Consider the following 12,231-nt stretch of genomic DNA (forward strand, 5'->3'; position numbering starts at 1 on the left):
ACACAGAGAACCCAAAATGAAAAAAATTGTTTCATTTCCCAACGCTAAGATCCCACACAAAAACAAAATGACTTAAACAAGAAGAGTAATGGGAAACTGTTGGAAGGCTGGATAATTATCATGGAAAAACAAGCCAAAATCTCGTTCTCTTTAAAATGATCATAATCTTTCCTTGCCAAAGGTAAAAAATGGACGCAAACCTCACCCTACCCTTTAAGTAAGGTTTGGTCCTTCCTTGTGCCTAGGTCCTTGTAGATCCCATGGGCAGGATTTTCACTCAGAGCCAGGCACCCCACGCGTCCACGTATATTCGCAAGGGGAACCCGGAAGCAAATTGAATGTGTCGCAATCTGCGATCACAACTCAACTGAAGGTATTTGAGCTTCCGGGTTTCCCATGCGCCAGATTGACAGGCTGGCTGCCAGCCAGCATCGGGGATCGGTGGGGGGGGGTTCCAGCCAGCATCAGGAATCAGGCAGGGCCAGCAGCATCCGGGATCGGGGGGGAGGGGGGTTCAGTCAGCATCGGACATTGGGAGGGTCAGTCAGCATTGGGGATCGGGGGGGTCAGCCAGCATCGGGGACCGGGAGGGGCGGATGTCCAGCATTGGGCTGGGGAGGGGGGGGTCCAGCATCGGAGGGAGGGTCCACTATTGTGGAAGGGGCTACCATCGGGGGAGGATGGTGTTCAGCATTGGAGGGAAGGTCCGCCATTGGTGGTGGGGGGGGGGAGTCGGCCAATCGTGAGGGTCCTGTCGGCCAGGTGAGCTTGTTGGGCCTGGATGAAGCACTCCTGCTCCTCTGGGCCCACAAGCAGTGCAATAAAGGCACTCACCTCATGGATCCGGCCCTTCCTGTCTGCGTTCACCTAGCCTGAATCAGAAGCAATTGGAAACCTGAACAGGTAAGGTTAAATCCATTTAAGTTTTCCAATACACAAAATATTAAATACCTCAAGTATTTCAATGAGGTACATTGCCCCTTTAAGTATCAGCCCGCCGGCTTTAAGTGAGGGCGGGACTTCCTGGTGTCTGCTCTCCACATGCAGTCAAATCTGCCTGGGTTAAACCCAGAAAAGTAGGTATGTTGGAGCCGGGATGCGATCCCGCTGCCCCAACCCACCTGTTCTTAGGGGTTAAAATTACCCCCTCATAACTCTGTGTGTATGTAAGCATATTTATATTTTTTTTAAATAATGAACTTGCTGGATTCCTGATCTGATTGTTCCTGATTAGCCCATGTCTTTCCAAGTGTTCATTAATTTCATCCTGCATTATGGACTCCAGAAATTTAGACAACTCTAAATAAGTGAGGTAAGAATAATTGGCTTATAATTTTCCCCCTTTTTGAACAGTGAAGTAACATTTATCACCCTCAAGTCCTTTGGCACAATCCCCATTTTAAAAGATTTTTGGAAAGTGATGATCAGTACCTCCACTTCGCTATTTGTCACATCAGACATTCTGTGGCCGAAATTCCTGGCCTTGCTGATTTTAGTGAAAAAATAGATAAGAACATAAGAAATAAGAGCAGGAGTAGACATCATGGTCCCTCGAGCCTGCTCCGCCATTCAATAAGATTGTGGCTGATCTTCAATCACAACTCCACTTTCCCGCCCGATCCCCATATCCCTTGATTCCCCTAGAGTCCAGAAATCTGTCTATTTCAGCTGTCAATATACTCAATGACTCAGCATCCACAGCCCTTTGAGATAGAGAATTCCAATGATTCACAGCCCTCTGAGTGAAGAAATTCCTCCTCATCTCAGTCTTAAATGGCCAACCCCTTAACCTGCAACTATGCCCCCTAGTTCTAGACTCTCCAGCCTGGGGAAACATCTTCTCAGCATCTACCCGATGTGCATGAAAAATGGTGGAATAGAGGTAGAATGCACATGAACTATTTGTCCACGTTTAGCCCTTTTGTGACTATTCTTACCTATCAAAGAAACATTAGTGCAAAGTAAAGATATTACTCCTTGTTAACTCTGGAGGAAGTATGGTTATTACCATTCTTTTACACTTTAGCAGATAAATATTTAAATTTTAGAATTAATGAAAGATTGAAGCCCCGATATTTACAGGGAGACGGGGAGGGAGCAGGGGCACGTGTTTGCGGGGACGGGGGGGAAACCTGAAAATGCCAGGAACGCAAAGGTCCTGCTGAATTTAACGGCAGAACCTCATTAGAATTTTTTTTTACTCTGTTTCCCGCCTGGCAGCCGGCCAGATTGAGAGGCTGGCCGACTGACAGGCAGAAAAGCCAGCTGTTGGGGACAGTCCCCGGCAACCAGGAAACATCGCGGGCTGGTGGGGGGGGGGTCGGACCAACAATTAGGAGGGGGGGGATCTAGGAGAGATCGCGGGTTTAGACATGGGGAGTCTGCCGATCGAGGCAGAAGATTTGCTTGAGGGGCCGGGGAAAGCACTGCTGCTTCTCCTGGCCCACAAGCAGTGCTCTAAAAAGCACTTACCTGCTGGATCTGGTTGATCCTGCCTCCCTTTAGCTGCCTGGTTTCCCGAGCCCTGGGAAACCCGGTCGGCCAGCGTTAAATTTAAATGACTACCAAAATCTGAGGAACGCAGCCTCATTGACATATTATAATCACGGACCCGCCTCTCCAGGGCGGGTTAATTGGATGCCCCCAAACCCGCTGCGGTTAAAATAGAAGTAGGCGTGTACATGGCGGGTTACGGTCGGGTTTTGCATATTTGCCCATTTAACCTCCCCCTCCCCCGCCCCCCCCCCCCCCATCCCCCGATCCTCTCCCATCCATTGTGGCGGGGGGGGGGGTTAAAATTCCCCCCCTCAGTTTTCGAAATTAAAGTCTACTGATTTGATGACATGAAAATTCTCATGTTATGATTGGATCGAAATACCTTTGCGTACATCACCAGCTTAATGTTCACCAGATGACCCAGTTTCTACATTCTGCAATTATATGATGGAATATACCTGCATTCTTGTCAGGTAGTCTATCAATCCTCCAGACAATTGCCCTGAAAGCGTGTTCATACTTAGCAGTGCCAATGGTGACTTGCATTACTGGTTCACCACCTGTCGTGCTAACAGAGCCAAGTCGAGCGTTCCGATTCATTTTAGCCTTCAAGGACTTCTGTCTGAAGAGATTCACGGTGCGAAATATTTTGAACCAAGCCATGGGAACAGGAAACCGTATCATCACGTTTTCGCAATGCTTGAAAGGTAGAGTGTTTTGGAGATTAGAAAAAGCAGAGGACATGACTAGAAATGCTTGTAATTCCGTGTAGGCGCCGTGAACTGTGACTAGACCCTTTAACAAAAAGGGAAGCTCAGGATTATCACAGACTGTTTTGAAGCGCATCAGCTCCAGTCTGCAGGCATCGGGAGGGGTGAATTTAATGACTCTACATTTCTCAAACTCATTTTCTTTCACACACTTATGAACACGGTAGTCACAGATCTGAATCCATGTGCTGTCCATATCATTTTTCAAGTAACTACGGTCTCTGCTTTGAAGCAGTAAATCATTCAGAGTCAAAAAACATTCAACATTGCCATTAACGAAGCACAGACAATGAATGTGAGTCACCACCGAAGCTTCAAACAGTTTTCCTTCTCTTGTAAATTTTCCCCAGAAAAGATCTGTTATTTCAAGCGTAATTTCTTGCTCTTCATAGTTCTTCCTGCGATGTGTATGGGGAGGCAGCTTCATAAGCTCCTCTTCAACTGCAGCAATGAAGTCTGTAAAGTCCCTGTAGTCAGTTGTTCCAAGCTTCAGCATCTGCTCAATCTCTGCCTCATGTAGGACTTCAGTTTTTGGGTGATACTTGCGTTTTTCTGTGTATGACACATGTTCAATCTTCACCGTGTGGATTTTTCCTGACTCCTTGTAGTTCTCCAGCTTGGGTTCTGAGAGTCTGCAGTAAGGTTGCAACTGCAATTCTTTAAAGGGTTTCTCAAGGCCCTGCTCATAGTATAGCTGTAAAATTCCACCAGCCAGGAGCTTCAGATAGATTGGACCCCACTGACGAGAGGACATCATGTTCTTCTTCTCAGGGATCCTCATCATTAAAGGCCAACCATCTTTGCATTCGAGTCTGAAGAGATTCCTGACGATAGATGGGGACATGTGAACATTAAGTTGTTTGCTTTCTTTGCATTCTGTGTTTGTACTCTGTGATGGTTGGAAGTCCTCTGCTTGTATCTTTTCAAGCTTTTGGCAAAGAACAATCAGAGGGGAATTACTCTGACTTTTATGGTGTCCTCTCGCTTCCTTGGGAGGATGGTTACCATGAAAAAAAATGTTTGTGGCATTAGCGGCTGAGGTGTTACTGGCCTGGTTACTTTCCTGTTCACGGTGAGAAGCACCAGTCCATGAAATACATCTCTGATTCCAAAATGGGTTAGTGTATCCATTCTCATTATTGTGCGACCTAAACTGATTGGTTTGGGACAGTTCCTCTATTTTAAAGAAGTAGTTATCCCTAGATGGGCTTGGTGTAATTGGTGTCTGAAGTCCAGACTTTGGGGTGCAAGGAAAGCTTGTGAATGGTGAAGAAAGAGGTGTGCTACTTTCAGAGGCAGATCTCCTGGATGTATCATGTTGAGAAGAAAGACTCAACACCAAGCCATTAGATTTGAACCCATGATGATTGCCATTGTCTGATTCGAAGGACCCTTCCGGTGACTGAAAGCCGTAATCATCATCAAAAGTGACCCAGTTTGGATAACTGGCAGAACACATGTTTAATGCGATGTGTTTAATTCATAAATAACTCCTCTTTTCACTGTTCTAGAAGATTGGTTGCAACATTTCCTGCTGAAAGAACAAAATAATAAACAAATAGTTTTTTCTTACTTTAATTTGGTAATCCATTGGTAATAAATGATAAATTATGTCAGATAACAGATCAACAGAAACAGAACTATCTTTTGTTCAACAATAGTGGCCTTAAAGTTTCAACATAACAGCAGAATAATACATTATGCATTATGTAATATAATGTCGCTGTCCTTATACATCATTCAACTTACCATGAGCAACAACATGGGAGATTCACTAGTATGTATTAAAAGCTTTGGGCCAGACATCATGATTCAGAGTACTAAATTTAGATACAGATGCAAACCCAACCTTTACAAAAAAAGAACACAAAATCCAATGATCTCTGTAAACAATCTCAGCAGTTTACAACCAGCTACAATTACATAGATTTACCTATCTGGAGCTTAAAGGCAGGCCAATTTAGCAGCTGAACTTCATAATGATGCTCCTAATGCCAGACTACCACCCTCAGGCAATATCACAAGAGACCTGCTGGTATGGATATACATATTTAAAATTAATGGATGGAAAATTGTGGACTGTGCCCTGGGAGGGCTCTGCTCTGGGAGTACACAAGCAGAAAATTTATCCTCTAATTGTACTTTGAATAACCCCAATATTTTTGCTTCATTTACCTCGGTTGGTAAATTATTTCAAACATTTATCATTCATTGAGTGAAGATGTTTTCCTGATAGCTATCTAAATTTACTTCTAACCAATTTGCACTTTATCCTCTGGTCCTACTTTTTTTGGTGTATTTTCAAGTAACAATCTGATTTTACTCTGACGACACATTAGATACTTCAAAGAAGTTCCCACTTAACTGTCTTCTCTCCTGACTGTAAAGGTTCATCTTCTCTAATGCCTTCTCAAAGTTCATTTCCTTTACATAGCATATTACCCTCTCCCAGTCTTTGGTTGGTATAATTTCAGTATTGCATGTTACCGTTCCTTTAATTTCATTGGGATTACAGTATATAGAAAATAATGAATATGCGAGGGATTAGAAGAAAATAATTTATTGGGCAGAAATCGCTCGGGAATTAATGGAGAGCTCAACAGCGTTCTCCGACGTTAGTGACGAAATGGAGGAGCAAGTTCCAGTGTTCGCACATGCGCAGTGAAACGCGGAAATCCGGAACTTGGTCCTAGTGGTTCGCCGGCGATGTGACATCTTCGAATTAAAGGGCCATTGCACACTGCAATCAGAGAAATCATTGAGAAAGTGCAAATTTGCTTATCTGCCCAGCTGGATAGTAATTAATTACGCCACCAAACAGGCACACTTAAAAATACAGGTCTAAACTAAGTTTTAACAACACAGTAAATCTTAATGACTGGCAAACAAATAAAAAATTATTTTTAAAAATGTGGAGTCTCATTACTCCTTATTTTAATAGTTTTTGGTCATTGAAAAGAAGTTTTTTAATTTAAAAAATTTTTTTTTACTTTTCCCTTCTGTCTCTTTTATTTACCCTCTTTTTTTCATTTGTCTGTTTTTGCATTGATTTTAATGTTGTACCTTTCACTTCCTGGTTTAAGGCTCCAAGCCGGCAGAGACAGTTAACGCAGCTTGTCAAAAATGCTGCAATCTGATTGTTTGAGGGGAGAGTGTGATCCTCTCACTTCTCCCAGGGTCCTAGCTTCGCCTGAGCTGACGCTGGGCTCTTCTCTGCTTCCTATTCGAGGAAGTAGCCAAAGAGAAGACCACAGTAAGTTTGTGGGTTAGTATAAATCTATGGAGCGGCGAGCAGCATTGATTCGCCGCACCGAGCAATTTTACCCCAGTGTGGAGCTACCGATGATGGCATAAACAATGAGAGGAAGTAAATTAAAGGTGTTATACATGCAGTTAACTTTTTGCAAATATAATTGGTGTGTAATGTCCACATTGAAAGGTTAATGATTCTGATGTAATCACTGTAAGTTTATTAAGGGATAATCAACATACAGCTACAGGGCAACAATGGTCAATATAACTGTTTTGTAACTAGTGACATTTCCATGGTTCTGGGAACTACAAGCCCTCAGTTTTAGCACAGTTTGAATGATCATACATTGGCACTGGCAGAGGCCTGATATTGTCATCCACCCGCCTTCATGGTTTGAGGATTGGTGCTTGTCAGATGGGTAGAAAAAAAAATTAAGATGGGGAGGATGGGAGGGACTGTCTAGAGTAGGCTCCTCTGGGTCTGATTCCAGATGTTTATGGAGATCAGTTAAAGTGGAAAATAAATAACTGAAAATCATGAGTTTTACCCTCACAGATAAATACTGTTACAGCACGTTAAGGGATAGCGTCAATTTTGCAGTCTCTCCTGCTTAAACTATAATTACAGCTCCAAAATTATACTTTTGTGAAAATCAGTGACTAGATATCCCAGTCTGGGCTCTCTTGCTGAAAAATACAAGGATATTCTTCCTTCAAAATTGAAGTTGTTTTGACATTTTTTTAGCAGTCTGAAGTCCTTCTTGTTTTAGGTGGGTGGGGCTCCCTGCCAGGAACATGCATTCGTAAATTCAGCCCCTTTACTCTGTACATAGCCCATGCTAAACATGATCTGTGAGTACTCAATGCTGATACTGCGTGAAAAAAATGGATTTCCCAATGTTAATATTTCTCAATTTAATAAGTACCACAGCAAAGAACAAAAGACCATCTGAGACTTACCCAAGGAAAAGCACTTCTGCTAAAATTACCATTTACCATAAGTGTATGGTAAGGAGAGTTTTAATTTTGTTGCTTGAAAGGAACAGTAAACTGCCTGTTCTTGCCTATACAAATAACACATTGATGAACAGGGCAGCTGAACAGCTCATTAACTCATCATTCTCAAACTTGTAGAGTCTAGCCACCTTGAATGTTATGCTTGCAAACCCTTAATCTGTCCTATTAACGTAAAAATATAAAAGAACACTTGTGTGAAACGGAGCCACACAGACTAGATAATCCCAGTGAAGGATTTTGGATTTTTTTAAAAAACTTAAAGGATGGGCTAGAAACCCAGGATTGCTCAAAGAGCAGAATTTCATTAAAAGTATTAACAACAGAGGATATTACTGTTTAGAAGACGTGCTGGGAAGGTTGACCAAGTTCGAATGTTTTTCAGACTGTTTAGAAGACTAACTGAGACGATATACTTTCGTGAAGATAAGGGGCGAGGTTAAAGATAAGACAGCTGCTGAGCTAGACCTTGAAAATCTGTGAGAATCTGTCGCAAACATCAGATGCTGTTTCTGTCGAATCGGCCTGTTTGAACCATGGGAAAGAGAGAGAGGACAGCTTGTTTTTTCACCAGCAAGAAGGGTATAAAATCAGCCATTTTTAGACAGTCCAGGATACAGACCATAAGAACACCAAGCAGGATGCCAATGAAGAATTAACCCCTCAGTCTCCCGAAGCAGAAAACTTTGACCATTCTGAGCTTTGAGTTGTATTTCTAACTAAGGTGTAAGCATCTCTACCTCTGATTACCTTAAAGAGTAAAGAGAGAGTTAGAAAAAAACCCTACACCAGGTTTGTTTACTGATCTGTGCTGAGTTAGCTGATCTCAGCCAGGGAGTTAATAGGGTGCTACAATTGACCTTAGTGTCCCACAGTTAGGGAAGGAAAAATATCAGACAGGGTCCCTGCTTCTGATCACTATCTACTGACCTGCCATGGAAAGTATTTGTGCGGATGTTGAATGAGGATAGGACCGAGCTTGACCTGCTGACATTTACTATGTAGGCTCATTTGTGAAAGGTGACCACTTGGAGGGGCGCAGGCACCTTGGAACCATACCCCAACATTAGTCAATGTCTTCAGGAAAGCGAGAAGGAGAAATCTTTCCTTTTAGTGCTATAGTGCACTTAATACATACTCCTCCATATCCTTGAGACGTGTATTAAAAATGGTGAACTGACGCTGAGAAGCAGTGAATTACACAAAATACTTCAGGAAAATCTTACCAAACTGCTTATGTAGGCAATGCTGTGAGTGGTTTATTTCCCATCATTCACCACTATCTTTACGCATTTAAATTATTTCTATTTTTTGTTAAATATATAAAATTCCCATCTGCTTGTTTAAAGTTTTGTTTCATCTCAAGGTGATAAGAAATAAGTCTGGAGACTGAGCAGTATAAGAAGACAGGTAATAAGCTGTGAATGAAACATCAGCAAGAGGTGTAAACCAAACAGAAGCAGGGAGCAGGGAGGGAGAAACAGAGGAATGAGAGAAAGGTAGAAAAAGAAAGACTTGCATTTATATAGCACCATTCACAACCTCAGGACGTCCCAAAGCGCTTTACAACCAATGAAGTTCTTTTAAAGTGTAGTCACTGTTGTAATGTAGGAATTGTAAACAATTTTACAACACCAAGTTATAGTCCAGCAATTTTATTTTAAATTCACAAGCTTTCGGAGGCTACCTCCTTCCTCAGGTGAACGATGTTCACCTGAGGAAGGAGGTAGCCTCCGAAAGCTTGTGAATTTAAAATAAAATTGCTGGACTATAACTTGGTGTTGTAAAATTGTTTACAATTGTCAACCCCAGTCCATCACCGGCATCTCCACATCGTAATGTAGGAAACACAGAAGCCAATTTACACACAGCAAGCTCCCACAAACAGCAATGAGATAATGACCAGATAATCTGTTTTAGTGATGTTGGTTGAGGGATAAATATTGACCAGGGCACTGGGGATAACTCCCCTGCTCTTCTTCGAAATAGTGCCATGGGACCTTTTACGTCCACCTGAAAGGGCAGACAGGGCCTCGGTTTCATACCTCATCCAAAAGACGGCACCTCTGACATTACAGCACTCCCTTAGTACTGCACTGTCAGCCTGGATTATGTGCTCAAGTCTCTGGAGTGGGGCTTGAAACTATAACCTTCTAACTCAGAGGCAAGAGTGCTACCAACTGAGCCACAGCTGACACTTGAAAGACAAACATGGACAAAGACACAAAGCAAGCATAAGAGCGACAGCAACAAGCAAGGCAGAATGACATATATGCATACAGCAGTGAGGAGATGGCAAATAGAAAAGAATCAGACAGACAGACAAAGAGAGCACAGAGAAAGAGACAGGGCAACGAGAGTAATGAGAGTATGAAAGTGAGCAGCAAGAGAACAAGTATCGAGTTGTTGGTTTGAACCTTTTCATTATAATTTTATAGTTATATTTTGATTTCTGTAAAGATGGGTTTTATATACCTACGAGAGTCTGGGGAGGGGCTGTAAATACCCAAAGCTAGTCTAGCAGCTGCACATGATACTTTTAATCCCAGCAGCTGTAAATAACTCGAGGAACAGCATCTCGTCTTTCCTTTAGGCACTTTACAACCCTCCGGACTCCACAGTGATTTCAATAACTTCAGACCATAACCATTGCTCCCACTTTTCCGGACAGCAAGTGGTGGTAAAGGTTCTGCTGTTGCCATTCACAGCTACACCAGACGATCTTTTGTTTCTTTACTTGTCCCATTCCCACCCTCCTTGCCTCACACCGTCATCCCTTTTGTCATTTAATCACTCCTGCCCTCCACCCTATCACAGACCTTCCCTTTTGTTCTTTCCTCCTCTCCACCACACCGCCCCCCCATGCTTTCCCTGGCTCTGTACTTGCTTAAAAACTTTAACTCTTTAACATCTTCCAGTTCTGACGAAAGGTCATTGACCTGAAACATTAACTCTGTTTCTTTCTCCACAGATGCTGCCTCACTTGCTGAGCTTTTCCAGCATTTTCTGTTTTTATTTCAGATTTCCAGCATCTGCAGTATTTTGCTTTTGATGCTGTAAATAACTGCCTGAGACACCACAATGGGTACAATAAAACCAATTATATGCCAAAAGGATTTTGATTAGAAGTGATTTCCTTATCACAGACAATCAGTAAAGTAAATAAATGTTAACCATCAACATCTTCAAAACTGCTTCCAAATAAATGTTTCTTTTATTTTAGTCTCAGGTGAACATAAAGTGTGGAAGTCTACCATTCTCCCCTTTCCTTAAGATGCTAACTATTTTGGGGTGTGGTTCAATGGCTGAACATAGCCTTGTGCAAATAGCCATTCTTCAGGAATGACCTTAGATAGTGAATGTCACAAGGCTATTTGTGCTGTGGAAAAGGCATCACAACCAAACCTGACCTTGTCCACACCCAAAATCCACACAACATGCACTTTCCAGCAGGAATTACTGTACTGTCTACTGACTAGGGAGCCTGGCTGATTTACCCCTCCCTAACCCGGGGAGCACTGAAGCAAATTGCAATGCCATAATCTCTGCGTCGGCTAAGATCAGCTAATTCATCACAGACCAGGGACATTTCCAAGTTTCTGGTGTTCCATATCAACATTCTTACCTACTTTAAACTTGTAATTACAACTTCTGTCTCTGCTGTAACTATAGGTTCCAGCAGCATTACAGACAATATGTTTAAGGTAATTACAGCTTGAAACCCAGACATAACACTCAAATTACGGAGCCATCCTTGACTTTAGGTCCAGTATCACACCATCAGATATGTTTTAATTCTTCCCTCTGTCCGTTAGTGTTTCCAGGCTTCTGTCACTATTAGCACCAAGCACACCTGTGTAGTGAAAACCTCACTGTTATTTAATTACAGTCATGTGTGATATCAGGTTCAAGAATGGGACAGGAAATACCAACTCTTGTACAATAGCAACAAGCTGCAGCACAGTCCTCTTATTTACTCCCTCCCCTCAACCCGCCCCCCCCCCCCCTTTACTGGAAGTCCATTTCGTGTCTGCACGCAAAAGGAGAGACCAAAAAAATTCTCCAGAGAATTGAAATTTGTAAATTAAGCTCTATTGGAACAAAATAGCGCAGAAGAAACAATTTTCAGACTGTTGACTCGCATTATATTATTAAATACTAATGTAGTCATATTTTTCTTGGAGTTACGTTATGCACGGAAGGCTGGTTCTCTTTGACGCCTGGGCTGTTTTTTAAAAAATCATTTGTGGTTGACTAAATTCTGTAAATGTACTGTGACAGTTACAACAGCATGATAATAACACCACCATCTGACTGTCATCCATTCCTTACATAAAAACAGAAAATGTTGGATATATACTCCCGGCGGCTCAGCTGGTTAAAAAGTGTGTAACTGAGCCATGCACATCAGAAGGTCCCGGGTTTGTTTCGTGGTCTGTACTGCCCTGAGCCAGGAAACGCATTTACATTTGGGCTCTATGGTCCTGGACCAGGGAGGATAAACACTAGGCAGGGTTACAGCTTCTGATCTTTAGCCAGCAACTCCGGCTGGAAAGTGCGCAAGAGAAGACAAGATTGAGCTTGGCAGTGATGCCTTTCACAGTTGGATAACCTGCCAGCACTCATCGTCCATGCCCACATCTGACGAATGAGCATTGAGTTCAACTCACTTGAGTGAGATTCCGAGGGGCTGCCGATA

General features: G+C 42.6%; 1 protein-coding gene across 1 annotated transcript in view; it reads right to left on the minus strand.

The window, feature by feature from the left end:
* LOC137324306 (stonin-1-like) overlaps positions 1-12,231 on the minus strand; it is a 97,464-nt gene that overhangs the window by 83,930 nt on the left and 1,303 nt on the right. The window contains exon 4 of the mRNA XM_067988449.1: positions 2,955-4,800. Within this exon, the coding sequence (XP_067844550.1) occupies positions 2,955-4,725 (1,771 nt within the window). The 5' untranslated portion in view covers positions 4,726-4,800. The remainder of the gene's footprint in view (positions 1-2,954; positions 4,801-12,231) is intronic.

The sequence above is a fragment of the Heptranchias perlo genome, chromosome 8 (genome assembly GCF_035084215.1).
Source record: "Heptranchias perlo isolate sHepPer1 chromosome 8, sHepPer1.hap1, whole genome shotgun sequence".
Lineage (NCBI taxonomy): Eukaryota > Metazoa > Chordata > Chondrichthyes > Hexanchiformes > Hexanchidae > Heptranchias > Heptranchias perlo.